The sequence below is a fragment of the Dromaius novaehollandiae genome, chromosome 19, assembly GCF_036370855.1.
Source record: "Dromaius novaehollandiae isolate bDroNov1 chromosome 19, bDroNov1.hap1, whole genome shotgun sequence".
NCBI lineage: Eukaryota > Metazoa > Chordata > Aves > Casuariiformes > Dromaiidae > Dromaius > Dromaius novaehollandiae.
In genome coordinates, this window is record NC_088116.1 from 3,992,405 (window position 1) to 4,015,872 (window position 23,468).

At 39.4% G+C, this 23,468-nt stretch overlaps 1 protein-coding gene and 1 long non-coding RNA gene across 5 annotated transcripts in view; both read right to left on the reverse strand.

The window, feature by feature from the left end:
• MED13 (mediator complex subunit 13) overlaps positions 1 to 4,390 on the reverse strand; it is a 58,831-nt gene extending 54,441 nt beyond the window's left edge. Inside the window, exons 1-2 of one of the 2 annotated variants that reach the window (XM_026114821.2) lie at positions 4,197 to 4,390; positions 1,905 to 2,139 (exon numbers count right to left, since the gene is read on the reverse strand). In XM_026114821.2, coding sequence (XP_025970606.1) covers positions 1,905 to 2,139; positions 4,197 to 4,262 — 301 coding nt within the window. In that variant the 5' untranslated portion in view covers positions 4,263 to 4,390. Of the gene's footprint in view, positions 1 to 1,904; positions 2,140 to 3,847; positions 4,080 to 4,196 lie in introns of those variants that run through there. The other variant, XM_026114822.2, reaches the window with a different exon arrangement.
• A 3,139-nt stretch (positions 4,391 to 7,529) lies between these two features.
• Positions 7,530 to 23,468, reverse strand: part of LOC112991974 (uncharacterized) — a 30,989-nt gene continuing 15,050 nt past the window's right edge. For all 3 annotated transcript variants that reach the window (XR_003261394.2, XR_003261393.2, XR_010392260.1), the window contains 5 exons: positions 16,630 to 16,687; positions 13,761 to 13,904; positions 11,514 to 11,805; positions 10,156 to 10,210; positions 7,530 to 8,904 (listed from right to left, as the gene is read on the reverse strand). This is a non-coding gene — a long non-coding RNA (uncharacterized LOC112991974). The remainder of the gene's footprint in view (positions 8,905 to 10,155; positions 10,211 to 11,513; positions 11,806 to 13,760; positions 13,905 to 16,629; positions 16,688 to 23,468) is intronic.

A 23,468-nucleotide genomic window follows, 5' to 3' on the forward strand; every position in this document is an offset into this window, starting at 1 on the left:
AATAGTCTCCTGAGTAGTAAAATGTGAAAAATGTCTAATGGCAAGATAGATGTAGAATAACCTCTCTACTGAAGTGCAGACATCTACCAGCAACCTGAACAAAGAAAATACCCAGAACAATTGCAAAGATGTGGCTGGGGAAAAACTAATCCTCTACTATCTCTCCCTTATACTCTAGGATAGGTTAAGTGCTGATAAGTACCTAGGAAGATACCTGCTTATCTATTTGCACAAAAGCACAATTCTGTAAAGGCATGAATACACGCTGATCTAGAAGGTCAGCTACAAAATACCAACATTTTAAAAGGCACCTCATATTAAGCCACTAGTAGATAGATTCAAAAGGTGAAGGAAATTGTTCCAACAAATAATTCTGATGGCTAGCAAGAATAGAAATGCAGTCTCCAGATGACTTAATATGTATTTTATGTTCTACACAAAAAGCATAACATTCTCACCTCAATTTAAGCCCACCAACCAACTACATACAAAATTTACCTAAGTACTTGTGCACAAGTGTTGGTCTTTGCTTAGGGCAAGCCCAGGCCAAAAATAGCATTTAGTGTAAGTTATATCTCAGCCATACAAAGGATGGTCCCTGCAAGTCAAGACTGAGGTTATTCATAGGGCAAAATAAGGAAGCTGTAAATACACTACAGCATTAAGCAACCTACACTATAAGTGACATTTAAGACTTGAAGTTTCCGTTTCCAGGATGGACAGGAATAACAGCAGCAGTCCAAACTTTAAAGTCAATTATTGCATCAAAAAGTGTCATTTTAGTACTTAAGTTCTTTTCCAGATCATATAATAATGGAGTTTTCATACAAAATAGTGTAATTTGTTTCAAGTCAACATCCTTAGTGACATTTCAAATTTATATCTGTGCTTTGGCCTACAGAGAGTATTAACAAGTTCTGGTTACTAGGTCACCAAACCTGGGTCTCAGTTTTACACTTCAGTAATCTGAATACTGTATATCACTGGAAAAGAGAGTAGAGAAATGCAATTTTTTTTTTCTAGTATCAGTGTTGTCTCACCAATAGACTTACAGAGACAGTTTAAAAGTTAACTTCATCACCTTGCTGACAAGCAACTTTGCTTTCTCTTTTTATAGATATGTTGGAAAGCTATTTGCTTTAGGAATTGAGATTAACATCTTCAAAATAAGTTGCCAAACTTGAGATACAAAAATACTGAGAAATATAAATATTCTGTCTTTCAGAAGTGGCAAGTCTAAGTTTGAAAACAAGTACAGGTTCAAAGCATTGGGGTGCAGATGACAAATTATAGAAATACATGGTTTAGAGATTCTTGCAGAAGAACAAGCTAGTTTCAGATGCCTTTTTGAAGATTCATTGCTGCTGACTGCCAAACAAAAAAACTCCATATAGTCCGCGAATTCTCAGATCTCTACAGGGTTTTTTTTGGACACAATAACAACATGGAGTTTAGTATGTGAACTTGGAAATGCTAACTGCCCAACAAAGGGGATCTTATGAAAACATATTTAACACATCAGATCCCTTCACTTCTGAATCACAGGCAAAGCTCAGGGCATATCTTTTCCAAGAACCTGTCAAAATTCTTAGGCTTACCTGATTTTTCAAAAGAAACACAGTAAGTAAGTGAACAGCAAAAAATTGCTCCTTGAATATCTAGCAGCCAAAGACCACCCAAACACAGATACCAACTGTTTGATTAGCACATTGCCGTAATAATTTGGCTTTTCTGAGAGCCCTATCCACTATCACCATAAACTCAAAGTTGTAGACTTGTAACAATAAATCTATCTATAGATAATAGTCCACTTAGTACAGATTTTGTAATGACTGGCAGGAGACAGCCCTGATTAACAGTATCCTTTCACCAACCAACAGAGGATATTTTATAATTAAACCTACCTGAGAGATCATGATGAATAAGATCAGCAAAGTTGGGGTCATCACCCCACCAAAATATCCATAGCTCCCTGCGTCCAGGTCTTTGGTCTCGACGCCAAACACCAAGTACATCCGCCTTCAGACAGCGACTGAAGCTGCTCAAAATAGGGTCCTCTTCCGTGACCGGAAAGAGAATTGGGGCAGATGTTGGACCCTGCCATACATATCGCTTCCATTTAATCCCAGTTAGATCAGCCTAAGGGAAAGAAAAGAACAACTATCAGACATTGGAGGAGGGAGAAGAGGGGAAACCAAAGTCCAGAAGTAATTCCAAGTGTTTCAAAAGGGAACTGGAAATGGACAGCTTTTTGCCTCCATTCGCAACCAAAACACCCTGCTATGACATGATGATGACACAGAAAGATGAAGGTGGGAGGAAGAAGAAAGGATTATTCCAACAAAACTTAACAGAAACTACACTTAAAAGATAAACTGGAAATAAACAGGCACCCTCTTTCATAATCTCTTTAAATAACTGCAGTAAAGCAAGAGTTGTTAATTTGCACTGCAGCATTAAGATTACAGAGGGAAAAGTGAGATTTAAGTTAAAATAAAAAAGTGAAAAATGAATGACATTAATGTAATTGTTTGCAGATTATAACTGTACAGTTTACTAAACATTTACCTTTACAAAGATCTTCATGCTTTATGTTTATTTGTGCAAACACTACCTTTTAAATTCAATATTTCTCTAAGGAAACAGATAATATAGTAAATCTGGCTTAAACATACATTCTCCCAGTAATCTACTGTTTTGGAAAATTTCACAAGTTTCTTCATTTTTTTTTTTTTTAAGTATTCTCTCTCACACACAGGAAGCCTTTCAAGTGCACTTATTTCACCCTGAGCTCTCATGCTTTTTATTTCTCACACCACATTTTAAGAATTTAAATCCTGTTTCTATCCTGAAATTACACATCTGATTTAAGTCCACACTGGTTAAGATCCACTAAATTCCCTTCCAGACAAAGATCCATGTTACTTTATAGAGTAGAAGAGTTGCAGGTTATTATACCTAATGGGAAAGAGACAATTCCTGAGTTATCTACAAAGCAACACTGTACCAAGTTTTAAGGCTACCAAAGTTTTTTTTCCACTTGAGAACAGTCACCGTAAGGCACTTAGGAAGCATTGCCCATGGGATCTGTTTGAGAAGGGAGAAGGAAGGTCAGACGGCACTTGCTGAGAACTAATTTTTTCTTCCTAATGTGACAACACACAGGATTACTGCAACATTTAAACCTAACATGGCAGCCTTCCTACCTTCAGTAAGAAACAATTTAGATGAAAGGTAGGGAGTTTGCAACAGTTGATACTTTAGCAAGACTTAAAGATTTAAAAATATACTACTGATACGGAGCTGCAGGCCTGATGCAGTCTGAAGGCACGTTCAGGCTGCCCAGATTCCTCTCCCTCCAAAAATACCAGCACAACAGCTTGGCGCAGGTTTTTACTTATAACAATCTCTAGAATAATAAATACCAGGCAGTCATCTAATATTAGCTAATTTGCCTGAAAAGGCAGATGAAACAGGTCAGCACAATCACCAAAAATTGCATCACGGTCCAGTTAAATCAAATTGGGAACTGCCAAAAAAATCAAGAATTTAAACAATTTCATACTTGGGTTACAAAAAAGAAAAGAAAGACAGACTACAAAATGGTGCACAACAAAACAGAAGATACCACTGCTTCGTACAGAGTGCATCACTAAAAGCAGATCTCCATAATAATAATAATAAAACCCAAGCAATAAAAGAAACCATTTAGGAAGCAAAGAAGGGAGGTTTCGGCTCAGAATTTGTTTGGGATGTCAGAAGGACCGGGGGGAGGGGGGGGGGAGAGAAAGTTCACTGGAGGAGAAAGATGTGGGGCTGGGAAAAAAGGAGCAGGAGATCCCCTTACCTCCTGCTGGAAATACCACATTCAGTAGCAGAGATAAGGTTAAAGAGAAAGCAGAAAAAAGTTGCGGGCAAGGAAACGGCAGGAAAAGGCAAGTTGCAGGGAGAATACCGAGAGAAAAAGGGAGGGAGGGGCAACGCGAGACAGACAGCGGCGGCGGGGGGGGAGCAGAGGGGCACCGGAGAGTTGGCTGGCTCCAGGCAGGGCCTACTCTGAGGACTCATCCAACAGAAGCTATGCTAAAAATGGCTGCTTTGCTGCCACTACCCCTTCCTCCCCTCCCCCCGACAGCTTCTCCCTCGCCCCCTGCGCGGCCGCGGGGCGTGCGCGCCGGCGGCGGGCACTCACTCACCAGGCAGAAGAGGTTGGAATGGCAATCCTCCAGGCTGGCCCCGTTCGGCACGAAGCAGGAACTCATCCTCACAGCCACAACCCACACGCCATTATCCCACAGCCTCCGACAAGAAAGAAAGAGACAGACAGAGAGCGAGAGAGAGAGAGAGAGAGACAGACACTGCGAGGGAAAGGGGGGAGGGGGGAGCTGGGCACACGCACAAATAATAATACAATTAAATAAGGGATTTACATACGTACACACATGCACACGAAATAGTGGCAGGATAAATAACCCAGGAGGAGAGTGGTATAAGACAGGGCTTAAAAAAAAAAAAAAAGAAAAATTAAAAATTAAAAAAAAAAAGAGAGAAACTCGGAACGTTTTCTCTTCTTCTGGATATCAAACGGGGGGGTAAAGCCACCACGGAAGGGGAGAACAGAAAGAGGGAGGCGGTAAGTAATCCAACGACAGGAGATTAAGATCAAAATCCTCCCCGTTCCTCTTGTCTTCTCGTTCGCATAAGGAGGGGAGGGAGTGGAGGTGAGGTGAAGGGGGTAATTGATCCAACAAGAGGATAAAAATGGGGTAATTAATCCAGGGGACTAGGGGTAAAAATCAGTTGACATCCCTCCTTCCTCTTATCTCAGATGCCAAGCAAGAGAAGTAGGAAAATAAATAATCCGATGGGGGCAATTAATCCAGAAACCTCCCTCCTCTTCCTCCTGTTTCTTTAGTCATCAGATGAGAAAGGGGCAAATAGTGGAATGATTCGGAAGGATTGGTTGTGGGAGAGAGCAAGATCCAGGCTCGTCTCTTCGGAGTCCGAGGGCAACAGGGTAGGGGGCGGGGGGGAACCGGGTTCTTCTCCCCTGCTCCAAATATATTCCAAATAAATTAAAATTTAAAAATCACAAAAAACAAACTTCAGGGCCAGAAGCAAGGCAAGTGTGAAGAATTCGTAAAGGCAGGAGAAGACAATTTCCTGGGGTGTACCCCGAAAACCATCTGCGGGGGCAGGGGAGGGGGGAAGGTATTCCTTGAGAGAGAAAAGGCCGCAAAAAGTCTCCTCAGCAGCCCAGCAAGGGATTAAATTCCCCTGCGGAAACCCCCCCCTCCCCAAAAAGAAATACTCTTCGCTGAGAGGGTGAGACCAAAATATCCTCCGCTGGGTTAAAAAAAAAAAAAATCCTTCCGTGGGGAAAGGAGGGAGGGGAAGGAGGGGGGAGGAAATTGTGGGTGACCCTCGAAGTCTCTTCGGGGAAGGATGGAGGCGTCTCGCGGAGGCCGAGCCCCAGTCTTTTCGGGGGAGGAGAAGGAGGAAGGGGCAAATCCCGGAGCGTCTTCGGGGAGGCTCGTCCCCCCCCCAAGCTGTCCTCCGGGGCCGCGGGAGCCCCGCGAAGTCCGCACGGCTGGGCGGGTCTCTTCAGGGGAGCCCGGACCCCGCCAAGTTACCGCCGAGAGCAGGAGGAGGCGGGGGGGGGGGGGGGCGCCGCCGCGCCAAGCCCCGCAAGACCCCCTCGAGCTGGGGGGGGGGGAAGGGAGCAGCCCAGCTGCGAGGCTGGACCCTTAAAAAAAGATTAGTTAAAAAAAAAACGAGCAGAAAAAAAAGGAGAAAAATGTAAAATATCAGTCTTCAGCCGGAGCGTCTCTTCGGCGGGGGGAGGGGAGCGCGTCCCGGCCCCCCGCTGCCCCAGGTGAGGGGTGTCCGCGAGGGCCGCGGGAAGGCTCGGCGCTGCCCCGCTGCGGCGTCCCCGCGGGGGCAGTGGGCGGAGGGCCCCCTCCCCGAGGTCTCCTCGGGAGGGCGGGGAGGCGGCGGCCGAGCTCCGGGCTCTCCTCGGCCGGAAGGGCCGCGGGGGAAGGGGTCGGAGCCCCGCGGATCCCGGCCCCGCCGCCGCCGGGCGCCGAGACAGGGGGGACGCGGCGGCCGCTGCTGGCGGAGTCGGCGCCCCGAAGCCCCCGCTGGTGGGTCTCCTCCTCCTCCTCGGTCTCTCTCAGCGGTGCCTCTGTCGGCGGCTGCCCGGCCGCGGCATCCTGGTCAGCCGGCTGCCCCTCAGCGCGTCTCCCCCATGTCGCGTCGCGGCCGCCGCGGGGAGGGGGAGGGGGGTTCTTCTCCCGTTTAATTCCGAGCCCCTTTTTCTTTAATGGCGGCCACAGGGACGAGAGTCGGGGCCCCCCTGCCGCGCGCTCATTGGCCGTCACGCCGTCACGTGGGCCTGCCCAGCGATGGCCGCCGTCGCTGCCGGGGGAAGGCGGGTGCAGCGGCGCCGCCCGGCCGCCAGCCGCGGCGGCGGCGCTAGAGAGCGCGGCGCGTTGCTCGTTGAGAGGCCGCCATCTAGCGGCCGCGCCGGGGGGTGGCGCAGCGGGCTGAGCCGCGGATCCGGGCGCAGCGGTAGCTGCGGTGCCGCGGGTTCGAGGCCCGCCTTGCCACTAGGCCCGCAGCGGGCGCGGCCCTGCGCCGCTCGCGGCCCACCCCCGCGCCGGGGACCCCCCGGCGCTTCACCGAGGTGTTTCTCAAGCACCCGCCCGCAGCTGACCTGCGCCAGGCCAAAGTCCGAGCGCAGGCTGCTTCACCTACCTATGAGCAGGGAAACTCTTATCTTGGCTCGCTTTCTACAAATTTCAGCTCTTGGCAGAGTCCGGCGCTCAATACCACGTTGGCACTGCGCGCTGGGGAGCTCCAGGCCTTTTTAAAGAGCTACGCAAGCATTAGAACAGGACCCTATGTTTTCAGGAGTCCCGCAGACATCCTATCTGCTGGAGGCACAAAACCATACCCCCAAAATTCAAGTTTTCATGTACAGATACATATGGCATAGCTCGTGAGGAAGAAGTAGGTGGTTCCTCTGTTACTACATGTACAGATTTGCAAAAGGACTTTGAGATTGTTCAGAATTAAGATGCTACAGTGACAAAGTGAAAGCTATTTTTAAGAAATGTTTTGAAAGTATACTCATCCTGTTAATGCTGTCATGTTACATATTAATTTTCTATTGCACTAAATGCAATATCTTGTATGTAGAATGTAAAATTTAACATTATTACATGTAGATTTTTTTGTTTACAAAATTAAGTGGAAATAAACCACTGTAAAGTAAAAAAAAAAAACACTAAAGTGTCTAAAGTAAGACACTTGTCTCAGCTAACATGACATTCACATTAAAATATGATATGTTCATGCAAGAGCAGCACAGTGCCTCACAACTATGCAACATGATGATGTTTCAAAGGCCCTGCAAATTATTTCAGGACTCATGAACAAGATGAGTGGCAACCTTCTGCAAATGTCTTGATAGAGTGGGAGGAAAGAAGGATGCTCTATAAATAAATCTATATGATAAGTAAAAACAATAAAGGAGGATAGATACTTTCATTAAGACAAACTTTGAAGATTTACTCACACCAAGACTATTTTTGTATAACAGTGTAGGCAAGCAAGATTTTTCTCTTTATCTAAATAGAACCGGAGTATTTTTAACGCAGGAGATTCATTCCCTCACTGCTCATCTAAATACAGCAGCTGGGGACGGAGCAGGGATGTGGGGGGAGGGCAGTGTGCAACCCCAGCCCCTTTCCAAGTAGAACAGATGGTTTTCTCCATGGTGACTGGAGATGAGGACCATGCAAGGAGGATTTGCTCTGTGGCAGCCTCCGAACCTACTTCTCCGTGCTGCTGTGGGCACGGAGGTGCACACAAAAAGCCTCCAAAGTTTCCATGCTCCACTTTGGTCATTAGAGCGATTGTCTCTCTGCACACAGGGAGAGCTGCGGGCAATGCTAAGTCACACCTCCCCAAGGAGAAATCCAACACTTGGGAAATAAAAGAAAGCAGCATTTGGCATTAATACACAAGAACTGGCATGCTTTTCCCTCTGACAGAGGAAGCACCCTTTGGTAAAACTGGCATTTGGTAGTGGGAATGGAAATCCAGTAAGATGACTCATTGTGGACTAGACTCGTAACAAATGTAAACTTGCATTTCTCCATTGATTTCAGGATGACACAAAATTTTCACTAGCTGAGAATCTATTTCTTTTGCCTGAAACAGTACAGCTCAATGTTTGGATCAGAGCATTAATCTATCATCTAACATTGGTTTTGGCACTGATTCACTGCACAGTTTTGAGGAACCCAGTTTCTGTGTCTCAGTTTACTTATTTGTAAAATGCATTTTGAGACCCAGTTCATTAATGCTTACAAATTAATAGTAGTAAGTACTTACATAGGACCAAAGGACAGTCAAGAGCAGAACATCATTTTTCCAAAACATAATTACAGGAGAAAGAATCAAGAAAATATTGATGAAAGAGGAAACAAAACTAATACATCAACTAGACATTTTTTTAAGTCACTCCTTTCCTGTGTTGTACCTGAAGTACAGAACCTTCCAGTCACCAACTTTCCTCATTACCTAAACAGTACTAAATAACATTAAGATACACTGGATAATAAGTCATACAGTGTTATGAAAATTTTGGATCTTGTGACATAGCTTGCCTTTGGTTACTGCAGGTGCTATTTGGGAAATAAAGTCTCCTTAAAAAAGAGGGAGGAGACAGATTAAAAAAAAACTATTGTGAAAAAAATGGCATTGAAAATACACTATTTTCTACATACGTTCTTATATAGTTCTCATCAATGCAACTTCCAGAAGTGCGTTAAGCTGCATAATTAGCATCTGTCACATGCAGCCTTTTCCTTCTCTCTTCCTCTCCCCAGAGGGAAACTGCATGAAGAAATTTTAACATAAATGTTAGTATATACACTATGCAGTGCATTCATATTAGAAAAGGAATAGTCAGATAAGCTTGTGCTCATTCTTAGGTTCATCTTTGTGTAATATAAACTTTACCAGTTAAGAAAATGCTACTGATCCAATTTAAAAATTAACTAGTCTTTGGAAAGAAGATAATAGTGGGGGCGGGGGTGAGATGATCAGCACTGCATCAGATTTAAACCAATGGAATTAGAAGGAACAGGGCAGTTAACACTGTAGTCACTTGTCCTGGTATTACATCCTCACACTTTTACATAGTCACAGTCATCCAAATACCTAGCCAGGAATAGTAAGGGATAGATAATTTTCCCCTTTAGGCAAAAGTATTACTTTTGACAGGAATAATGATATTTTGAAAAACACCAGCACAAAAAGGAGGACTTTATATATAGTTTGCATTTCTAAACTATTCTTGTTTATATTGCTTTTTCATTCGTATTAAAAGATAAACCCCTGCTGAATATGAAAAATCAATAGACTACAGCATCTCCTACTGAATCTCTCTATGGACAAACTTAAAAGAAAATGACACCTTTTAGAAGTAAAGACTAAAAAGGGAGAAATTCAGCTTCAGGATAATAGTACATGAAGAACAATGACATTGTTTAGCCTTTGATTTCCATTCAGACTCTCTTAATTTTTCAAAGTATTTATTTTCTACTTTATTAGCTCAACAAAAATTGAGATTATAGGATTGAACATATTGCCAGCAACCTGAGGTATGAAGTGCAGACTGAATGCTTAAACTTCAGCTACAAAGGTGGTAATTATTGTAATTGGTTCATGTGAAGCAAATATATCAAGTAGTATAGAGTTCAAATTCATGCCAGTCAGTCTCCAGTTGGCACAGGCAGTTCTATCAGGAGAGTATAGAGGTCTCAGCAGGACTTATTATTGGCAACTGTTCGACAGTTCTCTTCTCCAAATGGTTTCAAGGGGATTTGGGTGGGAAGAAAGATAATTTTTAACAAATTAAACTACCTAAAAATGGCTAGATGCCCAGAGCCACCTAGTCGGCATTAGTCACTACTACCAAACCATTTTAAAAAAGATTAAAAATATCGTCACTGTAAAGAAATGTCTATCAAGCTTTAACAATACGATCAAGTCGCTGCAAAGTTACCAAAACGTGCACTATACATAATGCTACAAGCATGTGTATAAATATGTCAAGTGTAAAAGGTACAGCAGAATACTTACACAATGTGTGTTTTTCTGTAAACAAGTAGCTCAAGTTACTGGAATCCAAGTATTCCTATAAGGATAAGCCATATAGTTTCAAGAAATTAGAAGACCACTTACTTTAAAAATAAAAATAACAATAACAAAACTCCCATAGGAGATAAGATTAGAGGAATTGTTTGTGGTTTTTTTTTCCTGTTAGTATTTATCTTAACAGATTTTTAAGGTGACCATAATTGTGGTGATGATTTAGATTATCTACATAATTTAGATCTGCAATGAGTTTTTATGGAAGAATCTGCTCTGTGCCATACTGATGTTCAGCTGCTCTGTTTAGATATTGCAAGAATGCCTTTTTCAAATGGTGACTGTCATTTTTAGCAGAGGTCTCTAATAGAAGATTTGAGTTTAATACATGGCAATAAAAAGAGGAATATGAGAATTCCTGCTCTCTTTAGTGTCAGCTTTGGTTAAGACATATGAATGCACATGAACAGTCTTGTCAGGATCTCTGGGGCTACTGACATTCAAGATCTAACGTATTATTACTTCTGACCAGAACATTAGCTGCTAGGCAGTAAGGAGAAGGGAAAAAGATAGGACCACTCCCTAATAAGATAGAAAATTTGTGCATTTCTCTGCTTGGAAATCTCTGAATAGAACTTTTCTGCCCTGAAAATATTACATCTATTTTCTCCAATCTGAGATGAATGACTGTGCAAGCTATTTAAATCTGCAGCAGGAAAAACAAACAAACAAACAACCCCCAAATCATCATTTCATGCCTGATCTTGCACCTTTTCCTCATGAAAATGATTCTAATTAATATAAATGAATACAATCCAACCAAGTATTACAACCTTGTAAAGGACACATGCTTAGATAAAGAAACTTTCTAGTATTTCTAGCTGCTAAATCTATTTATTACCAAAAAGACACAAAATTTCTTTAAATTACTAGTTTCAGATAAAACTAATCTAATTAAAGAAAAAGATAATTTAGTTATAATAAGATCATTTAAATTCAAATATCAGTATATATCAAATCTGGGATATGAACACAAAGGAAAGGTTCATTTACCAGAAGAAAAGATCTTACAATGTACTTATGGCTGACTTACGAGAAAACATATTCCAGAATTTTCTGTTATTGACAATATGCTGCCAAATAAATTGATATTACTCAAAAGCATTGACAATTAATCAGTATGTTTGTCTTTTGAAATTTGAGGTGAATAATGAGTACCTTCCACTTATAGTGCAACAAAAGAGAATATTCTGTACTTTGCAACTGAAACTACCTTTAGTCCTCATTCACGAGTTACAACATGTCAGACAAAGAAACTGATTTGTTTGGTGCAATAAATGATGGCAGACCTTTACATATTTGAAGTGCAACAGATGGTCTTCCAAGAAGAGCATAATGACTGGCAGACAGTACACTTCGTTAGAGTGGCTTGGAATGTCTTCAGCAATTACACAGTGAGTGCTTTGGGGGGGAACCCTGTCATCTCTATGATTCTTTCCATGTAAATAGCGGCGATTTCCTTGTTCAGATACTAACAAATTGTATCGTTGAAAAACAGACAAACTAGCCAGTGAACTGGGAAAGGAAGCATCTTTGGCCCCTGTGAAACTATTCAGAATGAGGCTCCAAAAATGTTGTCACCTGAGAAGAGATGCAAATAGGAAAAAAAAAAAATAGCATTTAGAGGAAACAAGTTTGGGCATGTAGCTGTAAAACTATTCATCTGCAGCCAAATATTCTATGGAAATGTAATTTATGGAAAACAGAAAACTTTAAAACAAAGTCCTTCAGACTTTCAGAAGCTGGGAGGTGAACAGATACAGATACGACATGCAGAATCTCTAGGGAAAAAAACAAAATAGAGTGAATTACTGAATAATGACCTCCTTCCTTCAGGAAATTAAAGGACACTCCTGGTGACTTTCAAGAGTCCTCTTCAGCAGGAACCATTGTGGCTATAGTTCTTCAGGGCAGGGTAAAGCGAGCTTTTTGGGGCTGCGACAAGATCTTTCCACTTTCATAAGACAAGCTACACTACAAGTCAGCAGTTAAATAACAGTTATCATAAGACACAAAAAGAATAATAAGATGCTGATCTTTAATATCATACACATGGGTTAGAAAATTTTCACTTCTTTCCCTTCCCTCCACCCTTCCCTCCCTCCGTTCCCCATAATCCTGGAATCAGTCTTTTCTATTATAAAATCTTCCCCACCAAATTCATCCTGGGTAGAATTTTATATGGCAACATAAACACAACCAAAATGTGTCCTTTAACAATGTAACTTAAATGTTGATGGAATCATAACTGCATTACTCCCTCTCCAATTAGCAGCAGCTTTCTTTATGTTTGCTTATGAAGCGTAAACTGTTCGCTTGTCACTACAAAGACCTTCTGTAGAGGACTTAAAAAAACAGCCACAGCAATTAAAATGACAACAACAGAGGTGGACTGGTCACATTATGACAGAAAATATCCAGCTGTTTCTTTCCAGCAAAAGGACACCAACTATCTGAAATACAATGACCAAATTTTGCCAGTCTACCTAATGCCGATGGCTATTCTGGCCAATGTAAGGATTTCCAAGAAAGCAACACAAATATAGAACTAAATCAAACCTCACAGGCTGATTTATTTTCTCTGGTCAGGATTATCATTCATCCCTTTTACTCATATGAATTTCCTTTTTGGCTAGAAGAATAGATACTCTATTCTGTGTGAAGTTCTCTAAAATCTAAGCAAGACTGACTAGTTTTAGTCATCCAGAAGCAGCAAGACAAAAAGTAAACTGATAGCGTAAGGACAAGTAAATTAGATTTTAAAATTATTTACTTTGGTTGTGCAGAAAAACATTCAAAGAGTTAATTAAGACCATAAGTCTCACTACGCCCAGGCTATTACTTATAAAACATTAACCTCTGTTACAATCACATCTGTCTCTCTGTGCTGCTGGCTCCTGCCTGTTCTGTATCACAATGGTAATAACATGGGGAGTTATTTGTAACACATGTAGGAAATTTCTATTATTATTTTAAGCATACATTTAAATAATAAAAAAGGTTTGAAAAGTAAATGTTTCAGGTTAGCTTTTCTTAGTTAGAATATAGTGACTGAATGTCTGAAATGATAGGATAGGTTTGATTACTAATACAGCAAGAAGGACAGTGAGAAACATAACTCATACATAGTACCGGCCATTCAGGGGGAAAAAACATCTGTAGAATCCACCTACAAATACATTATTGGAGAGAAACTGATGACAAAATTATCAGGAAGAATTTCATGACTATTTCTTTTCTGGTAGTCTTTGCTTCTCATAACAGCAGAGACACGGCAAGAGCCATGTATCAGAATTCATCCATATATTGTATTTTGCACATCAAATTAAATTGATTATCCATGACTTTTTAGGCAAATAGAGGAATGCAGAAAACATGTCAGCTGTTATACATAGAATTTATGAGCATTTCACTCTTTGCTTTACATTTAAAAGAGCAGCAGGTAAGGAGCTCAATCATTATATTGCGAAAAAAATTTCATTTGTAAGTTCAGAAGTATCTCTGGCACCTTATCTATTAGGTGAATCAGAACTTACAGGTAGCTCATAATACTTGTTTTCCAAGCAGTGGTTGTCTCCAGAGTAATTGCCATAAGTGGGCAAAGGTTTAATGTCTTCTTCCTTCGACCTTCAGCCATAATATATTTCGTAAGTGGAGAACTTACAGACTCAAAGAAATTTCTGCAAAATACAGAGGATAAGAAGAAAAAGGGAGAACAGTAAAGAGATTACTTCAAGAAAAACAGACAAAATGCCTTCTATTCCCTGAATTTCCAGAACTCATCTTCAGAATTCATGCCTTTGTACTGTAAATTAGATAAAACATTTCCAGAGTATAATATTACCCTTCTGTACGTTTTATCTCATAGAATTGTTTGACAACATGCATCTTTTTCTCTGGGATTATTCTGTAAGGAATTTATTTGCATTGGGAACTACATTAAAAAAAACTGTTTAATTTGAAACTTTGCAAATTAGACATCAATGACAAATACTTTCATGTGATAGCATATGTAGGAATCTAGCTTTATCCCTTCCACAGTTCTGTGGCACAGTAACTACCATTTTGCACTAATAGCCACAAGAAACAAGACTGCCAAAAGTTTTGAAATCAGCAGGTTTGACAAACCAGTAATAAATCCTGAGCAATAAAAAAGTATGTTCAAGCAATATCTCATAAATATAATGACTCTTTACAGATGTTTGCATTTAATACAATGGAAAGAATGCTTAGTTCCATCTGGCCAAGTGGTATCAGACACCAATTTACTAAAGACAATGAGAACCAAGCACAGGACTGTTCAATCTCAAGAGGTAAAGTCCTTGACATTAGGCTGACAAAGTAATTTGAAATTTTGTAATATATACATTGTTTCATACAATAATTATGCTTTGTTTTGTATTTTACAAATATCTGTCTATTCACAAAAACAGAGAAGCTAGTCATGCCTTCTTTATTTTTGAAATTAACACTCATTCATCTAAACAGTCTGATTTAAATCACTGTGATTGCTTGTGTATGAAAATTATGGGTTAAAGCAAATAGTATCTTATTAAAATGTATTGGAAATGCAGAAATGAGACTTTGTGACTTGTTCTGCAGCCTCCTCGAAGTCACACATACCATACAGTGTGAAAGTCAAACTTTACAATAACATGCAGGAAAGTAATAACTATAGCTATGTTTATTATCTTTGCAGCCTAATTCATTCATATTTGTCTCAGAAGAGGCTGACTACTCAGCACTATTTCAGAATGGAAAGTACTGTAATAACTGCTTAATAAGATGTCTATGTTCCCTCTAAAGTCCTTAGCTTTCATATGCTCAGGAAGCTAAAGCCTTTGAGTCACTTTTATTCCTTAGATACTCAAACCCAACAGTTTTAGAAGGCATTAAGTACTAGAAATACTATCTGCTTTCAAAAACAACGGGCCTTTCTTTTCACATAGGTCTTGCAGGATTCTACATCGACGTAGAAAAGAGTACATATGTGGAAGGCTTGAAAACACGGTCCCACAATGCTTGCAAAATGCAAGCAAAGCATTAAGTTGCAGGGGCAGTTTAGAAGCAGAGACGGAGTTCTAGCTGGAGGTTGATTCAAATCCCTATGTATTAAGTGAATCAGCACTACTTAACATCTTATTAGAGAAAAATAAAAATTCTATTATCTGACCAGTATAAAATGGGATTCTACTTGCCTAGATATCAAAAGCTCCAGCATGTTTAGTCAGAAAAGGTCTTATATTAAATAAATAATTTTCTGGAAGATTGATTGATGTTTGTAAAGTACTAGGCATGTTCTGAATATTAGCATATTTCAGAAATGTGTAACTTTGTAATGTAATTCCAATAAGGTTGCAAACCTTGTAGGACTTGCAGATCAAAAACCTAGGGGAAAGGTAAAACACTTTTCCTGATGGAAAGACCTAATAGATTCAGGAGAGAAACTGATGAAAACTGTCATTGCGTTACCTCTAAATACAGATGACTGCATAGCTGCAGTCACTGTTTGTAATGAAGACAAGCAAAAGGCTGTACAAATGACAAGAGAATATGGCAAGCACAGAGCAGGACATTCCACTGACATATGGATCCTAAAAACTCTGACTTCTCAATTACAGCATCTGGAAGGATAACAGAGAATAAAAATCCAGTTCTGTGAGGCAGAGCAGGAGCCTATGTCAACACTAATCACATGCCTGCATTATTACTCAACGGCTGTACTTGAACTGGAGGAATAAAAGGAGTACTTAAAGAATACATGGATGGTATGTGCAAACAGGTCCTGGTTCACTGCTGTTTTGCCTCTTGTGTAAGCACTTTCATTGCAGAGGAACACTAGCTGGGACTCAGAATACCTTGTTTTGTATTAAGTGAAAAAAAAAATGGAGCAAAAGCGATATTGTGAATATATGACCATCTGGTGTATCAGAAGAGGCTGGGAAGACAACTTTGACAAAGCACAAACACAGACAGACCAAAATATGAAAAACAATATATGAATATGATAAGCCATATATGAATTAGAACATAGTAAGCACACTTACCTCTGAAAAAATTGTGAGTAGATCGCTCTCCTGAGGAAAGGCTATAAGACTATCTTCTTTTTTCAAATCTACACCACCAGTGAACTCCTGTAAATTAATATTCTCCTGCAAATAAACTGGTCTTCTCCACTTTTTGGCAACTCCAGTAAGGACTAGCTTAAAAAAATCCTGTAAGTAGGGTTTTATTCCTGTGAGGAATCTCCCCAAGAATGAGGAGAAAACATGAGCTAAAATTACTAGTCCAATCACATTTCACAACTGCCTGTGCCTAGCCAGCGGTATTGGTTCTTCACTTGCCGAAGTATAAAAACGCACAAACTTTTCTCTCTGAAAAATCAGCTTATCCTTGAATACTTACAGAGTTTGGAAGAGCTCAGAACAACGGAGCACTGTGTACCCAGCTGATCACATGGACTCTGAAAAAGATGTAAGGAAAAGAAAGCACAAAGTATGTAATTACTGTTTCATGACGTAATTTTGTTATTAATACATCCTCTAAGATAGCATGCGTAGTACTGCAGTTTAATTAGATGATAACTGGAGGGGGGTTGAATTTATAAGTTAATAAATATATTTTGGACTAATAAACTCCAATGCTGAGGTGTTTATTAATTTAGAATATAAAGATTATAAAGTTGGTAGGAGACAACATCAGGTTGCACTGAGATGCCTATTCTTTGTATATTCTGATACTTTGAAAATTGCTATTTTCCTTCTTCTGTGAGCTAGATCAGAAAGCCAAGACTGCTGTAGACACTGCTGAGCAGTACTAGAAATTGTATTCTAAATGAATTCTAACAGTCAGAGATCATTTAAATATCAGAAGATGTTGTGTGTTTTAAAGTTTCACCTTTAAATCAGTTTATCATCTCCTGAACTATTAAGTACTGCAAATACTACCTTCCATATTATACCGACAGCTGTCAGTGCCTTATTTCTGATGGGAGGAAAGGACAGATTTACCTACACGATAACCAGGCCATACGCAACCCCAACAGAAACGCCCACGAATACTCAATTTTCTCTATTTCCCTGCTTTTGGATTCAACGGAAGGACTAAACTACATGGTAAGCAAGCACAACAGTTTTAATGTCTTGTTACATTTTGTCTTTCCTTAACACCAATCTAAAAACTTTTTTGCCTAGTTCAGCACGTTAACGATTTAGAAACTAACTGTTCACCACTGTGAGGATTTATACCCCAAACCACTGTGCCAAGACGTCATAGGTATCAAACTGTATAATCTATGAACTTGTCTACAGGTACCTACAACTAGAGCTTTACAAATTGCCATAGAGTCCAGTCCATTCAAGGTACGTTTCTCTGTTATTTTAAAAGTGCTGTGTCCGAGGCAGGGAAGAGGGAGCACCAAATTTAATCCTGGCACAAGTGGGCATCATTGAAGTAAAAGACCAGGTTGCTTATCCCAAGGCTAAATTTAGGCTTGAGAGAACTACAGAGGAAGACAACAGAGAGAAAGCTATGAGGAATAGTTTGTATTCCTCAGTAGCACCCGCCTCCTTGCAAACAAAACAAGACTGACAATTGCAAAGGCAGCCCCAGCCTCACGGGACTCCAATGGCTGATGGCTCCTGCGGCATTAATGGACGAAACCAGGGAAATCCTGGATTTGCCAAAAAAGCCATGGCACACTGGGGCAGGGGCAGGTGGAGGAGGAGAGGGGCAAGACACATCTTAGGTCTGTGGGAAAGAAAATCCCACTTCTCTGAGCCACTCCATGTTGAGCAACAGAAGAAAGAAAGTTGTGTTGCTGAGGTTTTAAACGTTCTTTTATATATTTTTAAATGTTTATTAAGTAGTTTAGGTGGTCCAATTATAATTGGCCATGGGTTCAAACAGCTTCCAGACTGGCTCCGTAGGTTGAGAGAAAAGGCCTCAATACTAAATCTGGAAAAGACTATACAGATATTTAATGGAAGATGCTGATGACAGCCATTTCCAAAGCTCCTGCTTTTTAATTCCCAGGCTTATATACTCTCTCCAATTGAAACAAGCAACAGAGCTAACTTCCCAATATTAAATCTCTAGGCAGTATGTTATTCATACAGCTTATGTAGATGTCTTTACCCTCTGGAAAAAGAAAGTTTAAGAAAAATGGTTCTATCTTTGGGGAACAGTTTAAGTCTCAGGATAACTACATTAGGAAATCTAACTCTATTACTTTGTATCTTACATTTTATTACTAGATTGGTAATAGGAAATTACCAAATAAAATTGGTATTTTACTTGGTAATTTTTTTTCCGTGGGCCTCGTCTAATATGAAAGATGGTGATCATCAAATTTATTCAAGTTTTCCTGTCAACAACATCATTAACCAAATCCCTCAATTTCAAAGTAAATAAAAGCATCTGGGTTTCTAGCACAGCAAGACTGACTTGCATATTTAAGCCTCATATATAGATGAATTTGCACTGGACCAAATTTGCATATTAATGAAGGACTAATTGCTCTTTGCAGTCAATTTTATGCAAATGAATTTACTCCTCTCAGTACAATTTTCATAATGTTCAGAAAGAACCAAAAATGTAAAACTTTTTTAAAAGTACACAAATGTTAGACAATCAAGGAAGAAATATCATAATGACATCAAACAGCTTTACATTAAAATTGTATATAGTTCGTCTTTTATATTGTTGCTTTATTTTAACAGCCTCCCACAAAGAACCGAACAACTCACAGAATAACTTCAGCCTATTCCCCCTCCTCTGCCTCAAATTTTAACAGCTTGTAACAACTCATTATATTATCTTTTTTCCAGCTGGAAGGCTGGAGCTTGAATTTTTAGGGGAAGTTAAGTTTGCTAAACAGGAATTTATCTTCTCTCAGTCTTCCTCATGTCACAGGTCAGTTAAGAGACACCCCACCCCCTGCCATGATTTTAAGCTAGTTTTTACCTTGTTTCCCACTATCAAGAAAAAGGCCAAAGCCCAAATCCCTGTTCAGTCTCTCCATCTGAGCTGAAATGCAATACACTCAGAAGAAGCTACATGTGAAAGACAGACGCCAACAAATGCTGAGAAAAAAAAAATGGTAAAAATGGAGGGAGAGAAAAATGTGTATAATCAGATCTAGCTAAAAATAGGAAAATTGGAGGGTTTGAGAGAAAGTTCAAGGCAAGGAAAACAATTAAAAACGAAAAATGCATTCACAAGTGCACCTACAGGAAAAAAAACCCAATAAAATAACAGGGAAGAGCTAGTGGAAGAGTATTAGGAATCTGAACTTGCACATATACACTTCCTCTCTCCAATGAGAAAAGCCTTATATTAACTATAAAAACTGATAACCATAATATACATACATACATTTATATATAATCAAATCACTTACAGAAGGCAATTTTAATCAGAAAAGGAATTGCACAGAAATTATAGCTTTAATTGACTTCACATCTTTTTGCAGAAGAAGCACTATGATGCATACACATGTGAATACGGTTACAACCTCCATAGCTGTTGTAGCTTGGATTGTATTTGTTGCCTTTCTCTGCAGCTTTTCCTCTTTTAACATATCCTTTCTAAGACACGCAGCCCACACAGTATTCAAGATGCAGATACATGATGGATTTATAGTGGTATCAAAATCTTTCTTATATTTTTTCTCTATTTCTTTTCTAATAATTTCTAGCATCCTATCTGCTTTTCGGACCACATAGCACTGAGCTAACAGATCTCTCATAACTACAAAATTTTGTTCCTGAGAAGTAACAGTTTATGACCATCACAGTATTTCATGATCAAAGTAAAACTGTCTTCAATATGAACACCCTTTGACTGAGTTCTGGAGTCCTCCCAGCAGCAGAGCACAACCTCCCGGGGCTCAGACACAAGGCACAAGGAGCACAGAGAAATTCCAAAGAAGCTGCTTTGCTGTCTCTCCTTTCAGTCTCAACTTTGATGTCAGAAGCCACAACATATGTAGTTATAAGAGTATAGAGTTATACAGAGTTATATAAATTAATAACAGCAATAATTAAAAATTGAAAAAACTGTATTGCAGCTGCTCAGGCATTTTCAGCAAAGGAACAAGACTCCAGCTCCACAAATCATCCAGGAAGACTTGCTATTAAAAGTTATCTGAAAACAAATTATAGTTCTTTGTTTAGTAGTACTTAGAAAATATAGCTTTTATTCTGGTTTATGAATTCAAAATGTCTTCCTATTTTGCTGACAGAGAGGAATGGAGGCAAATGCATCCTCCTTTATAACTCACATATATGGCATTGGAAAACCTGCTATGGGCTCTCCCCCTTTTTTCCTAAAAGATGTCTGCTTCAAGTGATTAATGCTGTGTGAATGTAAACAAAGATAATTATTCAAACAAGAACAAGATGTTCCACCCAAAATGATTAGCTTTTCCAGAAGATGAGATGCCTACTTCTAATCATCAAGAAAGGTTAACCTGACCAGATTTAATTAGCTACTTAATACAAGATGCATACATTATTGGTGAAGAAAAGATTGCAGGAGCAATGCTGAATCCAAACAAAACACCTCGATCAAACACAAAGCCTGAGAAATTACATGAAGTGTTATTACATGATTACACTGGTGTAAGAGTTCCCAAGGTCTCACATCCATTATACAAAATTTTGAAATTGTCTATGCAGAACTTTGCATAATTAATAACAATAAATATAAATTAAACAATCCACCCCAAGAAACAACATGATAAGATAAGTCAGTAACTTTTCTTAACATTGTGCTTCAGATCCATTGATGAAGTCAATCTGGCTGTTCGTACAGATTATTAGTAATTTGTTTCATTAAAAGGTGTTCTATTTCCTTATAATCAAAAGGAATGAAAATATGTAACATTTCAAAGAACTTCAGGAAAACTTATTAGCCTCGTATCTCTTAATAACATGTATTAGCATGTGCCGGTTAAGGGGGGTTATATTTGAAAGTGTTACCAAATAATGGGTTTTAAACTAAAACACTGAGCATCGGACCTTCCATTCCTGAAGATCTCCCCCTCCCGAAGATCTCCTCCTTCAGTAAAGTTTAAATATCCCTTAAAATAAACAATTCAGTGCAAATGAATGCATCCACTGCTGATTTATTCTATTCATAAAAAGTAACAACATAATGGTAAATTCAATCTATTCAATGAGAAGTTTATGAGCTTAAATATATCAAAAGGGCAATGAAAGCTAATATATAGTGATTAAATAACAATCTGTGAGAAAGAGACGCACAACTTTCAATTCCATTTTACTGAAATCATATACTGATGAAAGCCAGGCTTTTGAATTGTTTCAAAAGAAGCTGCAACTGTTTGCCCTTTTTAACAGCTTGAAAGTTCATAAGGAAAGATTAATTTATCATTTAACTAAAGTGTATCTCAAAATAAAGTTTTTGATTAAAATCTATGTTTCTGAGCCTCCTGGCAGTGCCAATATTGCTGAAACAGGACATCAGCTGCAACGCTAGCAATTCTAGAATGCAACGCCATAAACTGTAAATCAGTTTTGTCCTACTTTAATATTGTTTTAACAATAAAAGAAGAACTTTGATGTTTAATATTTAACTAGTATAATTATTCCTTCAGAATTAAGTCCAGAAGGACCCTCCATGGATACACAATGCACAACAACAATGAAGAGAGTAAGTTATTTCTAGTCACAAGGCTTTAATTTGTAGGACCCAGTTTAAAGGTACAGCCTAACTTTTGTGCGCTGTGGAACATTCCACAGAAAACCTTTGAAGAGGAAATGCTCTCCCCAGGAAGGGATGCCAGTGGATCCATGCACAGAACTGAACCACAAAACTTAAATACTGTCAAAGTAGAGAACGATGAACAGGTTCCACTACAGTTGCTCAAAAATCATCAGCAGCTGGCTATTGTGGTGACCTGGTCTCAAAACCCAGCCACAAGGATTGCTTTCTTTCTCCTTTTTTTGCAGTGCAGATTTGAGCATGCAAAGCTTCCCTTTCCCTTCTCCGTCTCTCTCCTGCCTTTTCTCACTTCAGTTAGATACTATAGGGATGGGTGAACACACACACACATATATATATATATAGGCTGTTTTGGAGAATACCTATAAATGAACTATGTATTCTCCCCGTACATTTAGTGAATTAATAATGTTCAGCTGCAACAATTTTTCTGGGGGAAGGTGAGACAGAAGGTAAGTTCTGCAGCTGCGCTACAACTAGAGAATCTAGGGTAATTATAACTGCAACTGTCAATTTGTGTCAACCATAGTGGAAATTAGAAATACAGAAACATTTCCCACTATTTAAGTAGAGCCAAGACACTACTGCAAATGCAAATGTAGATGGTTCTTTGCTCTAAACAGAAAATTTGTATGCTTAAGGGAATGTGAGAGAAAGCGAAATCATTCATCTCGACTTGGAATGCTGTTTGTCAGATCGAGTACTTAGAGTTACGTGCACCAAGAAAGGATGACAAAGAGATAAAGGAGTATAGGCTGGACTATGACTTTGTGATCCAAGGGAACATTTAAAATAGAAGAAGACTCTGTAATGCAGACGACAGGCATTACAACATGACTTCTACTAGTAGGATCACACCAGCTGCTGTAGTGCTGTACTGCACTACGCAGTATTTGACCACTATGTTTCATATACATCTCAATAAAATCTGTGCACTGGAACTAAATCGTGTTTTTCTAATTAAAAAGTCCATCATTTATTGCACCCTGCCTTCATTTGTTCCAGAAATGAAAAGGAAAAAAAAAAACTTTAATGACTAGAAAGGGAAAATGAAAGAAGAGAAAGAAAAACGTCATAATTAAGGCAGATGAATACTATCCAGGGAACTGAATACTATCATTACCCCTACCATGGAGTTCTTATGCAATGGAAGATAAGTTATATAAAGCCATGCTTTTCAACATTCAATTACTACTTGGGCTCTCAACATGAAAGCAGCTCATTAAATGTAAAGTCTAGTTTCATCTCTATTACCTGGGATGGTACACTGCACAGTTCAAATACAGGAAGGAACTGCAACACCTGGACCAAGCTCAGGAAACAGACTCATCTGAGATTTTAGTTGAAGTCTAACAAGATGTTTACAGTTATGAATGCAGACTAGAACAGAATCTCTTCCAGAGCTTTCCTTCTAAAATGCTGAATTTGTAGCTACATTTCATTTTGGTACAGGCTAAGGTCTTTTGTCCTGTTACAGTGGGATACTGTGTCTCAAA